This window comes from Penicillium nucicola, assembly GCF_028828085.1.
Source record: "Penicillium nucicola strain IBT 29836 chromosome Unknown utg000001l, whole genome shotgun sequence".
Lineage (NCBI taxonomy): Eukaryota > Fungi > Ascomycota > Eurotiomycetes > Eurotiales > Aspergillaceae > Penicillium > Penicillium nucicola.
Genome location: NW_026643125.1, coordinates 3,738,805 through 3,756,552, shown reverse-complemented (window position 1 = coordinate 3,756,552; position 17,748 = coordinate 3,738,805). Strand labels below are relative to the sequence as shown.

The window sequence follows — 17,748 nt, the reverse complement described above, 5'->3', positions numbered from 1 at the left end:
CTTGGCGTCCGGAGATGGCGGGACCGGGCCGTGTTCGCCGTGTTTTATAGTTCTCTCGTCCTCATGTTGGATTGACACTCAACCAATCTTCAAATGCTCTGCCATAATCCTGCATCTGGAGATAGAGCCCATCTCCAGTTGTGAACTCTAGATTTGGATCTCCGGGAAGCCCTGAGAGGTCCATCGTAGGCGCGATCTGCCCCGGTGCTTGTACCAGGTCCTCAGTCTGCTCGGGGGGATAAGTGACACATTCAGCAGCTACTGTCTTATGGCCTGAGATACCCGCAGATCCAATCAGGGTGAAATCTCGATCGATAATATCACTAGAAGAATGGTCGCCTGAGCTTCCAATGCTGACCTTAGCAAGTTCTGGGCCGAAGATGTCGCTGTTGGAGTCTGACAACTTGCTCGCGTGGGCATATACCAAGATTTTCCAGAGTAGCCGTAAGTTGACGGACCACATTTGGCGCTGGTTTGATCCCCCAGACACACCACTGCCCGTCGTGGGCCCTCCGGGAGAAACACTATCCCTGAGCTGTTGTAGTTGTTGGACCTAGGCAATGTTAATTTCAATCCACTCAGATCGAAAAGAGACGAAAGCTCACCTGGCGGTCTATATGTGGCCAACGACGTCCCATATTCTGGAGAAACATGAGACATTTTTCGAAACCTGTCTGGGCCTTTCGGTTAAAAGTTTGATCCTCCACAAAGCTATGCTGGAGATAGATCGTAGCAACGATAGCGACACAATGGCCTATGGTAGGATCGGAGACCTCAAATTCTTTCGCACTGATAAGCTCAACAAAATGCAGAATCCAGCCAGAATGAAATGTCAGCTGCTCGAACGAGTTGCGAAGGAACGACTGAGGCATAGTTCTGCGAAAACTCCGAAGGCGCATAGAAAGAAGAAAGGGATGATTAATAAGACAAGGGACCGCATGCCAAACCATCTGGAAGAACAGCCACGGGCTCCAGTAGTCACGATGAGCCTGGAGCTCAGCCGGGGGATGGTCTTGGAAGGGACTTGCATGGAGTCTGAATCTGAGCGGCATGAGACTCTCGTGTTCACAGTGTTGGAAATGGATCATGGCGTAGTCGGAGTGCGGCGACCACGGGGGATGGACATCAATGCCAACGGGGCTGGCTGCGTAATTGCAAGCCAACGCCCATAACTCACTTGTGTAGATGTTCGTGCCGACAATTCCCATATCCGGTTTGGAGCTGCTGGCACGCCATGCGGTATCCATGTTGGATATCATGGACCCCAATGACGAAGACGGTTCACCATTTTCACCCAATGGACTTGGGGTCTCTCTGGGATGAAGCGGTTGGAAAGATCCCTGCAGATTGCGGAGCATGATGAGGCTGATATAGCATAATTTGCGCTCATCGCGCTCAGTTTCCAAATTGCTCAGTGAGTCTAGGCCGTTGACTTCGAGGTTTTGCATGAAATATGAGGCCATTTTGGTATAGAATCTTGCACGAATGATATTGCCAGCTGTGGTTCGGGATCTGATGTTAGGAATTGAAAGTCAAAAACCATGGTATTTGCATACCTGTGAATTCAAGCATGCTCAGCAGGCACATAGTCTGGAGTGTTGATAGTTCTACACTACCAGATGCCAATCGTATCATGACCAGTTGAGAAGCCCGCCCTGTCAAGCTTTTTATTTCAAGCTGTATTGTAGAATCGGTTGCTCCACCGTCAAGAAACCGGATTCCAAGAGCCTTGATGGCGGACATAAGTTCTGGATCTCTTGGTCCAAGTGAGGCAACAGAAGATCGATAAGGAAATAGCAGAAGGGGCTGTGAGTTGCAATATGTCAGATAAAGATCTGTTGCTGATAACTCTGAAGAGCGGGATCTGGAATCTTCATAAGCAAATCAGAGTCATTAGAAGTATAAAAGTATAGCACCGACTGACATAGCTTGGGGGGATAGCTCCGGGGCTCCTTCATCGTGATGCTCGAGTGCAGACGAGGGAGTCCGATCTTGAACCGGACGCCTGCATTGTTACTTAGTATGATAAATATATCAGGTTGAAGCTCACTCACGTAATATAGTCCATTAATCTGTCCAGGGTACTTTCAATCCCAGAGATGCGCTCATCCTGTATAACAAACTGCTCAGTCTGAAATCCAGTAAAATTCGTTATAAACTCACCATCTTTTTAGAATGCTCAGGCTCTTCGCTCCGAGCTTCATCGCCAGAATAAGTGCATTTCTGACCCAGTCTTTCACAGTATGAACAGACAGGCTTTTCTCCGGGGCAGCGCGACTTTTTCCGACTGAAGCAGTGTCAGCAATGTGGATGTAGAGCGCATGATCAAGCTTACCGGCAAGGTGCACAGGCCTGTCTAGCTCTTTTTGATGGCCTTTCATCTTCTGCCGGAGTCATTTTGTCGCTAATATGCTGTGCCGTGTTCGAGTAAAAGAGAGAGACTTCGAGGCGGAATCGGACCGGGCGGGTGTGGGCCGCGTGATGCCGTACGGCATACTACGCCTTGCACATTTAACGACATCCTGTTCAATAGTAGTTCTATACGACATAGCAATATTTTGAGTTATAAGATACCATATTAAATTCTATATCTTGCACTTACTAAAGAGATGTCAACTCTACTTCCAATAAACCTATCGGGTTTCTAATCATGTTTCGGGCGCGCCATAACTCAAACGTAATTTCACCGAAATGCTCTTAGATCCTAAGTCATAGACAAATCAAATCACATTGTAGTTCATTGGTATGCAATGTGGGAAAATTCTATCTTTGTAGCGGTAAAGGAGAGCAAATAATGGCAATCGCTCAAACACCAAGAGAAGAGCGAAGCATCGAATATATAACTAACAAAACAGCAAGACATGACCAAATTTTGTGATCACAGAAGCACTCCAAGCAACGATCTAAACAGTAGGACTCAGAGGAGCAAGCTCCTTTGAATGAACAAGACCAACTCTCTTGTTGGTAGCAGTCCCAATAGCAAAGCTCCCATCCTTACAAACAGGCCAGTGGTCCTCCCTCAACCAATACTCGTCATGAGACGGCGTACCCTTGATCATACCCCCAAGGTCAAGGGGATCCGCAAAAGTCTCCCAAGTAGACCGTCGATCAATCCACCCCGGTCCGATCCGTTCAATGCGACCATCAGGACTAAGGTAACGGTTCTTCTGACGAGGCAAGTTGCGACCAGGATGCAGCGCATTCATCCACCAAGTAAATACAAGCATGGGACCCAGCTCAAAAGCATAGAGATACCATTCATGGCTAAGAATCGGACCGCAGTTCTCCCTGCAGCCGATCTTGTCGAACATTTCGAATGCTTCGACGGCGCGGAAGATGCAACGCAGTAGAACGAGAGTCGAAGTGCCATAGAGTGTTATGCATAGAATGCGAACGTTGGGTGAGAGCATGCGGGATTTCGAACAGCGGGCGTGAACTGTTGCCACGACTCCAATGACGCAGCATTCAACCGCAGCTTGAAGGACGAGGCCAGCGGCAATGAGTGCTCCGCCGGTTTTGAATTCTTCTTTGTCGCCCTTGGCTGTGAGGTTCTTGGCTGCGCCTGCAGCTGTCATTGCTTCTACGGCTGCACCGAGGTAGACGAAGAAGATCAAAACTCGGTTTGGGTTTAGAAGGGCGTGCATGGGGAGGTAGTTCATCAGTCGTCCCACGATGTTATATGCGGCTGCAGAGTAGATTGGAGGACCAGCGTAGATGAAGATGCTCGATGCGATGTAGATATTCAAGTTCTCGGGGTGGTAACTGGATATACAGCGCATGACCCAGCCAGCTGTGAATACTGCACCACCCCAGCAGAGGAAAAATGTGACACGCCAGAATCGATAGCAACTGAAGGTGTTAGATATATGTGATATAATGCTTGTATGTTTCTACAACTGACTTATTCTGGTAAACATGTAGTAGAAACGATATGCCCACTAGAGCTGCAAACACAGCGGGCAAGATATGGCTGGGGGTGTATAGGTAGAGGCTGTCAGCCTTTCGTTCTGTACTGGCGACCATGGTGAAGTAAACTCTTGTGAAAGATGAGTTAACCCATAACTGACAGAAATTGACGCCTTTAAATGTTCATCGAACTCGCACTCTCAGCCCTGCCGATCTACACAACAAAGCGGTCCATGTGTCTCAATCAGGCCAACTGCAATCCCAAGTGTGTGGCGTAGAGCGATAGATTATATTGAGTTCGATGAGCCCCAATGCCTTCCATTCACTCGATCACTCGACTGGTCAAAGACAGGCCAAGACCCCCAAAAAGGAGAGATATGCATACTTGGCCCCCAACCAATCAGAATCGCCAGACTCAGCCTCTCAGCGGCCCATTCGACCCGAAGTGGTTAGCTCGATGATGGCATTGTCAGCCCCAACTTGACCTCGACCCTCCTCTCTGATCTCACAGTTAGGCTTCGCGGTGATTTTAGCTTCAGGTCCGTTCTCGAGGCTTTCCATTTTGAGATCTACTCTCCGCTACCCCAGTGTCTCCACCATGCCGGGCGTACCAACGGGTAAGGCTTGTGATGCATGCCGCAAGCAGAAGAAAAAGGTACTCTACACATGTGAAAGCCACTCTATCTGGCGATGTGCTAAGAATATCACAAGTGTGACGAAAAGCAACCTGCCTGTGGACGATGTCTGCGTCTGAAGGTCCCTTGCATAGGATCTGGTCTGCAACGATATAAGTTCAAGCAAGAACATCGCTTTTCAACTCCACATAATTGGAATGGAGAACAAATGAATATCACACTGGATAACAAGTCAAGATCTAATAAAAAAGAAACACCCCCTTTTGAAATCCCGCCTGTGTTTCCTAACCACCATCTTACATCATTAACAAATTCATTCGTCGGCGCCATCAAACGCTCCACAGACCTTCGATACAATCTATGGTGGTCATTTGGTCTATTCTTAGAGGAAGTTCCCCGAAGACTCGGCAACAATGAAGCACTGGACCGCGCAGTGGATGCCGTGACCACGGTTCATAGAGACTTCTGCACGCGCCGAATCGTCTCAGTCAATGCGTTATGGAAGTACTCCCAAGCCCTCAAAACCTTAGGTGTCTATCTAGACGACCCTATTCAAGCAAGCACTTCAAACACTCTCTGTGCCGTAATGATCCTCCTAGTTTGCCAGGCATTCATTGGAAACCAAGGACAGCTATTATCAGGCCACGCAGGAGGCGCAGCCAATATTCTCCGCGCAAGAAAGAATTTCGGGCCACGAGATGAATTCGAGGGCAAACTGTTCCTTTCATTGCGAGGCAGCGTGGTGAGTGACCACAATCAAGGCCCAGCCTCCTAGTAAATACTAACAGCACATACTATCACCCAGCTCTTCGAAGGCCTATACAACGAAAAGATAGACCTCTCCCCAGAAGAATGGGAATCCCTAGTCCAGAGTGACTACGACGCAAAACTCCCCGAAGGCCGAATGATGCTCTGCCTAACCAAAGCCCCAACCCTAATAAAACGCGGCAAACTTGCGCTTCACACCGGTCAAGATCTAACTCAAATAAAAAGCGAACTCGAACCACTATACACACAGTGCAAAGATATTCTTTCAGAGCTCAAATTCCGAAAAACAACCTTCGAAGCCTCCAGCCCTAAATCATCCACTCCAACATTGATGACCACAATTCTGAGAGCGCATTACCTACGCACGTACGGGTTAGGACTGACGATAACAACTTTCTTCAACTGTATGATGCAAGCATTGAACCTGGATGATCACACGTTTGCACTTGAATCGACGTCGTTGGTAGAAGAGACGCTGAAACATGCCGAGGAATCGCATGGTTATAGACCTATTGCGGCGGGGTATGTACTTTTATGCTTGTATGCTGCTTGGGCTGCAACTCCTGATCCGCGGTTACGGTTGAGTGTTGAATTGGCTTTGCTTGATTATCATGGGGATTTCAAGAATAATCGTGTTACTGATATGCCTTGCGATTTGGATTGGGTTTCTGAACATATTTGGCTTGGGGTTCCTCCTGGGAGAAAGGCACTTGTTTTGAATTGATTGGTATTTTATGTGTGTAGGGGATATTCATGGATGTGATTGACTTGGTTTGTTTTTGTTGGAAACTGAAAATCCGGCAAGATATAGATGTGTGCTAGCAGGAATTATCTTATTGGGTTCCCCACTTGATCAGCAGGGTATATTCTTACCAAAAATAGAATAATCTCCTACGGTGAGTTTGATAGATATGAAATTTTTCTTACGCGCTAGAAGAATGGGTTGAAAAACACATCAAAGCAGCTTGTAATATCTATATATACAAATGAACTCAAACCCCTGGGGAGAATGGCGTAAAACAAGGCAGCGCAACAAATCCGTGGTTCATTCGCATGAGAATGTGAAATCGCTAAAAAAAAATAAGAAAAAGAAAAGAGATACAAACAGGCTCCAACCTTGTTGGGCCAGGTGGCACCATGGTACCAAAATGAAAAAGGAAGAGAACCCCAGACGCTATGCGAAGAGAGAAAATGAGCTCCAACGTAGACCGTAGGGCTGACCAGGGATGAAGAAAACAGGATGCAAACGTCCCTGCTCTTTGTCCCGGTCTAACCCTGCACAGTCTTTCCCATTGCTATGATACGCCGAAGCGAGCATAAAATACGAAAATCAAGGAGAGGGCTGGCAGAGGTACACAAGAGTGAAGGAGCCACGACCGAAAAAGCATAAAAGGTAATGTATGAAAGATGCGGGAAGAAAGAAACCGGTGAGAGTGTACAAGTTCTAGGAACAGGCCGAACCGACAAAAAGCATGGGTATTTCCGTGCGCTGCTAAAGACTTGGAAGGCGGAAGTGCGTGGGAAAACGAATATCAAAAAAAGTAACGAGTGAAGACGCCCTAGCCGGTTTTTGGTTCACCACATATCATCGTCATCGTCATCATCGAGTTGAACGTCGTCGCCAAAGGACGAGTGTCCGTATTGGTACCCCGGGCCATAAGCGCTACTATTTTCATAGCTTTGCTTGCTGCCTCTCGAATGGGCGCCGTAGCGATCATGCGGATCGTCGTCATATTCGTACATGGAAGAGTCATCGTAGGCACTTTCTGCATAATGTTGCTGTTCCTGGGACTGAGATGGGTATTAGTGAGATGATATTGAGTTGTAAGTTTCAAGCACTCACCTCTTGGTATCGCTGATATTGCGTGTACTCATCTGGCTGATCCCTAGATTTTGAGGACCTTTGGGATCCTGACGAAGAATGCCCCATCTGGGGGTGCATCTGTTGCACCTTGGCCAGGTAAGAGTACATGAAGTTGCTCAGCAATACTTGAGAGTAAAGTGCTCGCCGGGGGTTTGCAAGCTTGATATGTGCCATGCGATAGATTGCCCGCTCTTCCAGGATAGAGAAGCGAGTCCAAGGGTAGTCCATATCAGGGCGCATGACCCGCATCGGCGGATCGGGAGACAGGTTTCGAGATGAATGTTTGCGATGGTGGCCTTCTCCGCCATGCTTCTTTCGTCCGCCACCAAATATAGAGGAAAAAATGCCATCTTTTTCTTTCTTGTCCCCGGATGCTCTTCTGGCACCTTCCTTGCGCCGTTCTTCCTCCAGTTTCGGATCTAAGCGGTCCAATACGAGACTTTCACGGGTACGCGGCGTGCTGTCGATCGATGATTGAAGTACATCCAGGCGTGTATTATCGTGGGACTTGTCGGCCTTTGATTTAGTGCTTTTTGAATCGCTTTCCTTGTGCTTTTTCTTGTCTTTGTCCTTCTCTTCGCTACCCAACAACCAGTGCCAACTTGACTTGCGAGTCCCATCGGAATCTTTCTTGTCTTTTGATTTCTTTCCTTCGGATTTGCGCTCTTCGTGTTTGCGCTCTTCTGGTATTGTGGGGATGAACGAAAGACTATCAGTGCGAGTACTGTTGCCGGGTATCATCTGGGGGTTATTGGCGAAATCATTGAGTGAAGACGTGCTTTCGGAAGACTGGCGGGAGTTCTTGGAGCGTTTGTTAGGTGCCTGGTCATGCAATGATGTTTTCGGTGGTGGCGTTGATGTTGCAGCTCGGTCCGCTGGACGTTGTGAAGGAGGACTGGGAATGCGCTTGGTCTCTGGAGCAGGGGGAGTTTCAACAATCGCGGGGATTTGTTGATCGCCTGGAGGTGTGACCAAAGTAGATCGTCCGTTGGAACTAATTCGAGAATGCCATTGCCGTGATCCGTCAGAACGCTCCGAGGTAGCATCCGAATGATCACCCGCGTAAGAGTCTTCTCGCTCGCCTTCAGGGTGATCGGCTATCGGGTCAAACGTTGAGGCAGGACTTGCGCCTGATGTATATGCTGTGCCATGGGATGAAGCAGACTGGGATCGAGCTGTGCGGTTCGTATTGGGTACAGGATCAGGCGACATGCGAGACTTCGCGGGTACCGGGGGTGTATCTGCATCACTACCTGCAGACTCGGAAGCTCCCCGCCCGACTCGTTTCGAATATGGTAACTTCTCGCCCTTTTTCACACTCCCCGCTTTAATATACTGTGTCCTAGTCGATCGGCGCAAACTGTTGCCCAGAGGTGCTGGGGGCAAGATTGGCTTATCCTCAGTGGTTAAATCTTGCATACCGCGCATGAGTGTCGATTCTTTTTCCGGCACTTTCGAATCGTCCACCAAAGTCTCCAGCTGTTGCAAGTTCGGACTCAACATGCCATCCCGTCGATTTGATTGGGAGCGCTGACGCTCCAATCGATCCGCGCCATCCGTATAACCCGAAGAATTGTCGATTTGCCTCGATAGCATAGAACGCTTGCGCTGAAGTCCAGCCCCCGATCCTTGACGCTCCGTTCCACGGCCAGAGTAATCCCCAGACCGACGCTTAATGTGATCAGCTTTGCTATCTAGAAAAGACTTAAATTCCTTGGGGGCGAGCTCGGGGTGTAATCGTGCGGGCACCCAAAATAATCTTGAGGCGTCATCTTCGTCGGCTGAGGGGGAGGGAGGCAGCGAAAAGTCCGGGAGATCAGGGTCACCAGTAGCCGCGACATCCATGGACATGCGCCGAATAGCAGCGAGGTTGTTGAGCTCCTGGGCAACGGCGGCAGGGTTGGATTCGTAGTCGATATCGTTCAGAGGGAAAGAAGAGGTAGCGGTTTCTGAAGGAGACCGAGTCCCCTCAGGGAGTGCAGAGTCGGTTTCCCGCTCATAGGCTCGGTTCGAAATAAGCGGCGGTCGAGTATGGCTATTTGGCGGTCTTGCTTGCACTTCCGAGAAAGAATTATGCAGGGGGGAGGACGGGGAGGGGGAGGACTCAGATCCTGCGGCGGCCCGCGGAACGGTTGTTATTGACTCGCCCTGCGGGGAAGATATATAGCTGAGGCGTCTTGGATCGTTGGGGTCGTAGTCATCGTCGTACATATGCCCGATCGCTTCTGTCACATGGTGACTCGGGTCGCTAATCGAGAGATGGGGGGCATGACCTCGCCGCGTCGCGTGTCCTCCGCCAGCCGCATGGGCACTTTTGGTGGCCTAATAGCAGAAGACCAGGAGTGTTAGAATATGTGAAACGCGATTTGCCCACAGTGAATCTTGTACAATGGGAGGGGAGGGGCGATATGCATGCCCAAAGCAAGCAGTGCCTGAGGGGCCCCAAAAGTGAACGGAACGCCCCAAACCATAAGCCCCTAGGCACACAAACAGGAGGACGAAAGAAAGAAGAGAACACACCTGCATGGGAACCAGTTGTACAGGGACCAAAGACAACCCGAAAGACCCTGAAGTCCAAAGGGTGAGGAAGTCAATGAACGGGGGAGCGAATGAGCATCGAAGCGGGGAAATAGAGAAGAACCGCAAGATCAGACATTCGGATGTCAAGTCCGAGTCATTTGTGTGAAGGAGAGAAAGGAAAGAGAGGAATGAAGGTTATGGGGGGTTTGCGGGCGGAGAAGAGTTGCTGACTTGCGGGCGCAGCACCTGACATCTATACTTCCTTAACCTCACAGTGGTGCTCACTTTGAACTGTTACCCAGTTACAGTCAAATAACTGTTAACGTTAAGTTTAGCGGTTCATGAATCGGCGTTCTTACATGTACGTTGTCCCCACTTAAACGGGAAATGGTCCATGGACGATCAGTTCTGATCTACACGTTCTGGTCCTTGGCTTTGGTAGTACATTCGGTTTGGATTCGAACTCGGACGTGAGGGAGCAAAAGAGTGTCTTTCGTATATTTCTCTGGTGATACTACATCCATGTATATGTAGCTCGAGGCTGAGGCCTCGTACCAAGGTACATACGCGTTCGTTTGAGGCCCGAACTCTCTGTTGACACTATATGGAAATGATATACTTGGAACGTACCACAGGAGGCAAATCCAGCATGAACAAAAACAAGAGACACGAGACAAGAAACATACAAAAATACTGCCGGGCAGTCCAAAATCTGTTTTCCATGCAAATTCTTCCCTTACGACCCGTGTCTTAACGTGAAACCCAGTGTTACTCCACCTCTTCTGCCCAAGACACTGGCAGGTCTGCACCAGCAATGCAATTGTTCAAGTTGGCATAAAAGGTGACCCGAGTATGCATAGACCAGAGCTTAGATGATCTGGACAAGCTGTGAGGCACAAGTATGTAACTGGGTTCAGCCACCCAATTGAGCAAAATATTGATTTCAAACCGAACCCCAAAGAAAGCACGTACCGAACTCTAGAAGTAGATTGCGACCAGAAAGGAGAATATTCTGCATAAACCTAAAAAGACCCCAACAGATGGCAAAAATCTTCCCAAGTCCCTGGGGAACTAATAATGAGAACGAAAACTCCGCGCTGAAGAATGTTACTAGCAACGATTTGACGCGTAAAAAAAAGGGAGGCGGATCCACTTCCGCCTGGATATATTGAGGGCATTGAGGTTTGTATGTCCATGAAGCCTCAACTGAATGTGCATCGGGGGTTCATAGTTTGTGCTGCATGAACCAGCATGGCATAGTCACAAACTTACGAGGCATCGACATAGTTGCTGCGATTCAGATTAGCAGATGTCAAGCATTGAAGTCCCGACAAGCAAGGAGTGCCTACCTGGGGAAGATGCCCACGCGATCACCGATACGACCAGTCCACCAGTCTTCTGCCTTCTCCGTCCGCTTCATGATTGTAATGATATCGCCCTTCTTGAAACCAAGGTCACCCTCCTGGTCTGCATCGAAGGTGAAGAGGGCAATAGCCTGGTCCTGTCGCAACTGAGCCGCACTTGTCTTTTGTGCGAAAACCGGCTTAGGGGCAGTCGGACGCGTAGGTCGGCGGTCTGAATAAACGTAATCGTCCTCAAATGGCGCGGTGTTGCTTCGGCTGCGCCCATAGCTGTCGGATGAGTCGCTGGGAGGTTCCCGACCTGTCGCGGAACGGCCAAGACCTCTAGCAGGCCGATCGTACACATCATCAGTCCAAGTGTTCCCACGACGCGGCTGATCGCGGTAGTCATAGTCGTCTCCATTGGTGTTGGATCGTTCCCGTCGGCTGCCCTGGCCATATGCCTCGCCCCTTCGTCCCTCCCAGACAACATCATCGTGGCTCTCGTCATATACGGGTATGTCATTGTACATGGAATCACCGTAAGCTCTAGAGTTTCCTTGGAATGCACGGGAGTTCAACACATGCATGAGGGCATCGGCCGCCGGTGGAGGGCGAACGCTACCAGTGAGAAGCTGGTTAGCAGATACGCGACTGCGATACAACTTCTCGTTGGCATCTTTGCGCTCCACTAACATACTACCCTCCAGACTGACACCGGCGAAGAGACCCTTGGTTTTTGAGTAAGAGAATACAGCCGCGACACCTTTCGTGCTGGCAGCTCCGGCAGCCTCGGCATTTCGGCCGATCGGTCCAGCAGCGAGGGAAACGTTACCACCCAGTGTTAGCGTACCAACCTGGGAAAATGTGCGCACGGCAGCGGCATCATTGAGAATAAACACAAAGTCGGTCAATTCAAACCCAATCTGACCTCCAATTCCGGCTCCTGCAGTCGCGATAGCCGATGGGGCCGACCAAGAACCATCACCAAGACGAGCAACCACAATACCGGATCCAAATCGACCAGAACCAAGGAAACCGGCTTTCAAAACAGTGAGGACGGCAAGACCCTAGCAAAAGAGAACGTTAGCCCACCCCACCCCGCAATTGGATTGTGAGGTTCTCACCTTTGCACCGGCCAGGATCTCAGGAGGAATGACTTTGTCAGGACCGAATGCTTGCTTGGGATCGACGAACGAGGTCAAAATCTTTGCGGCTTTCTTGCACTCGCCTGTTCAGGTGGGAGTCATTGTCAGCCAAATGTGCCACATGACTGCGGGGAAGTGGGTTAACGGATCGACACGTACTGCTCATAGACGAGGGCAACGGATTGTTGATCCCAAGAGGCATATTGGGCGGTATATGTCGAGGTTAAAGGGTCAACTCGACTGTAAGAGGAGTGAGGTTGGGGAATGAGGAGAGAGCAAGTGTTAATCGGGTTCCCGTTAGTCAGTGTGGGCCTTACGGCTGACGCGGGACGGCAGTTTGTCGGAGGCTCAAGAGTTTCTGTACCTCGCAGAACTCCGCCTTGATCAGCGAAGAATTCCCAGTTGGCCTAGTAATGGAGGAGATGATTGAGGTATGTCGAAACAAATGATGGGCTGAATCGAGGATTGAGAGGGTTGGGTTCGTTCCCCCGCTTAAAGGAGGCGGAGCAAGAGTGCTTAGCTTGGCAATTTCGACCTCTTTTTCTAACGAGAATCTACCAGAAGGTCGAAGAGAAGAAGCAAATTGCATACTTAACCCCTAGTCCATGGATGAGCTTGTAACTATTCCCGATCTATAGATTTATGCACGTGCATTGCTGCCACAGGCCGCCAAGACTTTCCCCCGTTCCCGTGTTATCGTATCTCCGTCACGTCACGTCCAGCCTTCATATATTAATGTTAGAGGCCATGTGTGAAGCATGATACATTCACTCGCCTAGCTGCGAAAATGGCAACAGGTATGCCTGCTATCCTGTTCACTCCTTCAGAAACAACACTGACTCGCGTGTTCAGTTCGGATTTGCGTCTGCGGCGACGAGGGAACTGGCAAGTCCAGTCTCATAACCTCGCTCGTCAAAGGTGTATTCGTCACAAATAAAATCCAGCCAGTCCTCCCTCAGATAACGATTCCTCCTACCATTGGAACACCCGAAAATGTCACCACAACGACCGTCGTCGATACCTCGGCTGTTCCTCAGGAACGGAATAACCTCGCGCGTGAGATCCGGAAATCCAACGTGATCCTGCTGGTGTATTCGGACCACTACAGCTATGAGCGCGTAGCATTGTTCTGGTTGCCATATTTCCGATCGTTGGGCGTTAATGTCCCGGTCGTGCTGTGTGCCAACAAGTCGGACCTGGCGGCGAGTCACAGCGAGGCCCAAGTGGTGGAGGAAGAGATGTTACCTTTGATGGCAGAATTCAAGGAGATTGACTCGTGTATTCGCACTAGTGCTCGGGAGCATCGCAATGTCAACGAGGCTTTCTTCGTCTGCCAAAAGGCTGTGACACACCCAATCGCGCCACTGTTCGATTCCAAGGAGGCCGCTTTGAAGCCTGCGGCTGTTGCGGCTCTACAAAGAATCTTTTATCTATGTGACAAGGATCGGGATGGATATCTGTCAGATAAGGAGATCAAGGACTTTCAAACCAGATGTTTCGGGAAACCCTTGAGCGAGGAGGATCTTATTCATATCAAGGATACCATTCAGAAGGGCTACCCAGAATCGGTCACTGAGTCTGGTATTGATTGCCAGGGGTTTATTCATCTAAATAAACTCTACGCAGAGAAAGGGCGACACGAAACGGTTTGGATCATTCTGCGAGCCTTCCAGTACACGGACAACCTATCCCTCCAGGAGAGCTTCTTACATCCTCGGTTCGAGGTCCCTCCGTTTGCCTCCGCAGAACTGTCCCCCGAAGGATATCGATTCTTTGTTAACCTTTTCCTCTTATCCGATAAGGACAACGACGGAGGTTTAAACGATGCCGAGCTTGCATCATTGTTTGCGCCTACCCCCGGTCTGCCTGCTTCTTGGGCCGACGGCTCATTCCCCTCTTCCACAGTTCGCAATGAGGCAGGACATGTCACACTCCAAGGCTGGCTGGCCCAATGGAGCATGACGACTTTCACGTCTCCCAAAACGACCCTTGAGTACTTGGCCTATCTCGGCTTTGAACCCTCCGACCGAAGCAGTCCATGTACCACAGCAGCTCTGAAAATAACAAAACCGCGCAAGAGGCGTAGACGCCCGGGTCGTGTCGGCCGAAATGTGGTGCAATGCCATGTTTTGGGAGCCCCGGGGTCAGGTAAATCCGCGCTACTTGATGCGCTCCTCTCCCGAGGGTTCAGTACCACCTACCACCCCACCATTCAACCGCGTACCGCCGTCAACACAGTGGAGCTTCCTGGCGGAAAGCAATGTTATTTGATTTTGGATGAGTTAGGCGAGTTGGAGCCTGCTCTTTTGGAAAACCAGTCCAAGCTGCTAGATCAGTGTGATGTCATCGCCTACACATATGACTCGTCAGACCCGGACTCTTTTGCATATATTCCAGCTCTGTGGGCGAAGTACCCGCATTTGGAAGAGTTGCCCAGTGTCTTCATCGCTCTCAAGGCCGACTTGGATCGGACGACCCAGCGGGCCGAGCACCAGCCCCACGAGTACACTGCCATGTTGAACATGCCCAGTCCGCCTCTCCATGTGAGTGTGACTTGGACTTCTATTCAGGAGGTTTTTGTTCATATTGCCGAGGCAGCGATGGAACCTAGTACCGCATTCCCCCGTAGTGAAGAGGATGTTGAGGGCAAATGGATGTCCTGGGGCATTGCCCTTGGAGCGGTGGTTTGCGCAGGAGCCGCTGCAGTGATGATTTGGCGACGAGTCAGTGGCAGCAATTAGAATTAGCACATCGGAAACGTATAACTTGCTGAAAACCTATTCTCCAATCCCTGCCAGGGTGTAGTTTGATATCGCAAAGCCCTAATTGACCGAGTTCCCAACATGGTTAGGCGTCCAAGCGGCTTCGGAGTTAAGCCGGGCCCCAGGCACGCGGTTTCTTCTCCGCTACCCCGGACATCATCTCCTCGCTGATCCCTGCAACCCCCTCTCCATCTCTCTCTCGAACCCTCGAATCCTCGAATCCGTGAATCCCTGAACACCTGATCTTTCGCCTTGTTGATATACCTACATCCTTGCATATAAACTATATATACCAGTGGCTCTGTGCCCCAGCTGACGTCCGTCCGTGCCTTTATCTGGAGCCTCACAGCCACTCATTCACGACACGAGCGCAGCAAAGTACCCTGCCATCGATAAGGTGATAGCACGATATAGTCCAATAACTGTCAACACGACAACTTGGCGCAAGAGGAGAATATACGTTATCGGATCCAAGGTTCAGGTGTTGGGTCACACAGATCTCGGTCGACATTGAAAGCTTGTGACGATTATGTTGTAAGTTCGGTCATTTCTCACGTCTCCCCCTTTTTTTTTCTTCTAGCACTTTTCGCGCTACCGGGACAAATCGGCAAGCCGCAACATTGGCCCATACTCGCATGATCTGAGAGGATCTCATGAGACTTCCATATCTCGTCTCTTGCTGATGAAACTAGTGTCCTTCCACCCCCTCCTCCTCGCTATACCATCCCTGTCGCTTATGCGGCGGGGGCGGCGAATGGTATGGCAGTTCCTGTGGTTGAAACGAACAATACTGTCACCCATCCAGAGAAGGGTTGCCCATTACAAGTTGGTGAAGGTATGCAGCTATGACCTGACGCTGGTCGCATATATTATCCGCGGATTAACGCGGCTTTTTTGAGCGCACAGAATTGGCTTACCTGTGATTTCATATTAGGAACATACACCCTTCAAGATGACCTCCTGCTCGCGACCCCGCCTCCGCACCCCTCGGAAGCCCCGATTGTGAACCCAAACCCCCTCGCGACAGTGCCTCTGCCCCCTACATGCGGCGTGAAGCTCTCTCTCGTCAGTCTTGACCCCCGGAAGAAGCCTCCGACCTTTTTGAAATCGGCCATCACGGCCCCTCAGTTCGGAGACGGGAATTCGGCACTTATAGCACCACCGGTGCCGGCAAAAGATGCGCTGAAGAGGAGGAAGCCCAAGAATAATATCATCAAGAGCAGCTCTTCTTTTGTTTCTCGAGTTATAACCCACGAGACCTCGGCGAAGCGATTGAGTGACCGCGACCCGAATGGCGTTTTTGCCTTTGCGAATATCAACCGAGCATTCCAATGGCTGGACCTCAGCTCTCCGACAAAGGAGGAACATCTCACAAAAGTCCTTTTCACCAAGGCCCATATGCTCTGCCATGATATCAACGAATTGACCAAGACATCGTCGCACTTGGATATTGTGATGGGATCCTCAGCTGGTGACATTATATGGTACGAGCCCATGTCACAAAAGTACGCTCGAATCAACAAGAATGGAGTGATCAACAATTCTCCTGTTACTCATATAAAATGGCTTCCCGGATCCGAGAATCTATTCATCGCATCTCACGCCAACGGTGTTTTGGTTGTCTACGATAAGGAGAAAGAAGATGCCCTGTTCACCCCCGAGCCCAGCAACCCTTCTGACAAGGAAAACGGAAAGTTGCCGTTGGAAATTCTGAAGTCTGTCAATTCTAAGAACCAGAAGACGAACCCTCTCTCGTATTGGAAGTTGGCCAACCACAAGGTCTCGAGCTTTTCTTTCTCCCCAGATCAGAGGCATTTGGCCGTGGTTCTTGAGGACGGGTCTCTCCGTCTTATGGATTACTTGAAGGAAGAGTAAGTCGAGGTTTAATCTAGAGATAATGAAGCCCTGACTGATGCTTCACAGGGTATTGGATATCTTCCGCAGCTATTACGGTGGTTTGATCTGTGCGTGTTGGTCACCAGACGGCAAATACATTGTGACAGGCGGTCAGGATGATCTCTTGACAATCTGGTCTTTCCCTGAGCGCAAAATTGTCGCCAGATGTCAAGGTCACAACTCCTGGGTGTCGTCGGTAGCATTCGACCCCTGGCGTTGCGACCAGAAGACATACCGAATCGGCAGTGTAGGCGATGACTGTCGTCTGCTTCTGTGGGACTTCAGCGTTGGAATGCTGCATCGTCCCAGAGCTGTGAGTTGAATTTTGGCTAGCACTCATTGGGTATCCATCTTCTAACACACTAAACCAGTATCACCAAGCCTCGACTCGAAAGAGAACCAGCATTGTTGCGCCGGGAACGCAGACTTCTAACAGACACCGGGCAGACAGCGCCGGTAACCGTATGCGCTCTGATTCGAATGGTACGGAACATTTCATTGGAGAAATCGACCAGACAACCAGTCATCCCGTTGAACCACGGTCACGAACGGCTCTCCTGCCTCCTATCATGGTGAGTGTCGTTAAACAGGTATTCTATCAACACCACTGACAGATTCAGTCCAAAATCGTTGGCGAAGACCCTATTTGCTGGCTCGGGTTCCAGAAAGATTGTATCATGACTTCTTCACTTGAAGGTATCACCCCTTCTATCGACTAACAAAATCCCGGGTCCACCAATGCTAATGACCGTTGTAGGCCATATCCGTACCTGGCACCGACCAAGCGACAGCGTCGTCAAATCTTGATATTGTCATCCTCTGGATTTCAAGCGTTTAATCGTCAAATACCCAATTGCTCCACTGTCAATGACTTTGGACTCGGTTCGTTTCTCTATGTATATATCACAT

The 17,748-nt window shown here is 49.9% G+C and overlaps 8 protein-coding genes across 8 annotated transcripts; 3 read left to right on the top strand and 5 right to left on the bottom strand.

Moving 5' to 3' along the window:
• Nucleotides 1-61: 61 nt before the first annotated feature.
• On the bottom strand, nucleotides 62-1,463 carry N7511_001423 (fungal specific transcription factor domain-containing protein; the record flags this gene model as incomplete). The annotated part of the gene is made up of 2 exons (XM_057123848.1): nucleotides 62-553; nucleotides 606-1,463. The coding sequence occupies 2 exons, from the start codon at nucleotides 1,461-1,463 to the stop codon at nucleotides 62-64; spliced, it is 1,350 nt and encodes a 449-aa protein (XP_056989581.1).
• A 360-nt stretch (nucleotides 1,464-1,823) lies between these two features.
• On the bottom strand, nucleotides 1,824-2,397 carry N7511_001422 (Zn(II)2Cys6 transcription factor domain-containing protein; the record flags this gene model as incomplete). The annotated part of the gene is made up of 4 exons (XM_057123847.1): nucleotides 1,824-2,016; nucleotides 2,055-2,131; nucleotides 2,164-2,287; nucleotides 2,336-2,397. The coding sequence occupies 4 exons, from the start codon at nucleotides 2,395-2,397 to the stop codon at nucleotides 1,824-1,826; spliced, it is 456 nt and encodes a 151-aa protein (XP_056989580.1).
• A 506-nt stretch (nucleotides 2,398-2,903) lies between these two features.
• On the bottom strand, nucleotides 2,904-4,023 carry N7511_001421 (uncharacterized protein; the record flags this gene model as incomplete). The annotated part of the gene is made up of 2 exons (XM_057123846.1): nucleotides 2,904-3,849; nucleotides 3,902-4,023. The coding sequence occupies 2 exons, from the start codon at nucleotides 4,021-4,023 to the stop codon at nucleotides 2,904-2,906; spliced, it is 1,068 nt and encodes a 355-aa protein (XP_056989579.1).
• A 481-nt stretch (nucleotides 4,024-4,504) lies between these two features.
• Nucleotides 4,505-6,033, top strand: N7511_001420 (Zn(II)2Cys6 transcription factor domain-containing protein; the record flags this gene model as incomplete). Its single annotated transcript, XM_057123845.1, has 3 exons — nucleotides 4,505-4,561; nucleotides 4,618-5,283; nucleotides 5,347-6,033. The coding sequence occupies 3 exons, from the start codon at nucleotides 4,505-4,507 to the stop codon at nucleotides 6,031-6,033; spliced, it is 1,410 nt and encodes a 469-aa protein (XP_056989578.1).
• An 851-nt stretch (nucleotides 6,034-6,884) lies between these two features.
• On the bottom strand, nucleotides 6,885-9,495 carry N7511_001419 (putative telomere silencing protein Zds1; the record flags this gene model as incomplete). The annotated part of the gene is made up of 2 exons (XM_057123844.1): nucleotides 6,885-7,100; nucleotides 7,153-9,495. Coding segments are annotated over 2 exons (2,559 nt in total), but the record flags the coding sequence as incomplete, so codon positions are not given.
• Nucleotides 9,496-10,961: 1,466 nt separating this feature from the next.
• On the bottom strand, nucleotides 10,962-12,383 carry N7511_001418 (SYLF and SH3 domain-containing protein; the record flags this gene model as incomplete). Its single annotated transcript, XM_057123843.1, has 4 exons — nucleotides 10,962-10,983; nucleotides 11,043-12,103; nucleotides 12,161-12,264; nucleotides 12,341-12,383. 4 exons carry the CDS (start codon nucleotides 12,381-12,383, stop codon nucleotides 10,962-10,964), a joined length of 1,230 nt encoding a protein of 409 aa, XP_056989576.1.
• A 585-nt stretch (nucleotides 12,384-12,968) lies between these two features.
• On the top strand, nucleotides 12,969-14,922 carry gem1 (ERMES complex Ca(2+)-binding regulatory GTPase GEM1; the record flags this gene model as incomplete). The annotated part of the gene is made up of 2 exons (XM_057123842.1): nucleotides 12,969-12,978; nucleotides 13,034-14,922. The coding sequence occupies 2 exons, from the start codon at nucleotides 12,969-12,971 to the stop codon at nucleotides 14,920-14,922; spliced, it is 1,899 nt and encodes a 632-aa protein (XP_056989575.1).
• Nucleotides 14,923-15,472: 550 nt separating this feature from the next.
• On the top strand, nucleotides 15,473-17,646 carry N7511_001416 (WD40 repeat domain-containing protein; the record flags this gene model as incomplete). The annotated part of the gene is made up of 7 exons (XM_057123841.1): nucleotides 15,473-15,477; nucleotides 15,636-15,778; nucleotides 15,878-16,814; nucleotides 16,867-17,152; nucleotides 17,211-17,411; nucleotides 17,460-17,535; nucleotides 17,597-17,646. 7 exons carry the CDS (start codon nucleotides 15,473-15,475, stop codon nucleotides 17,644-17,646), a joined length of 1,698 nt encoding a protein of 565 aa, XP_056989574.1.
• Nucleotides 17,647-17,748: the final 102 nt, after the last annotated feature.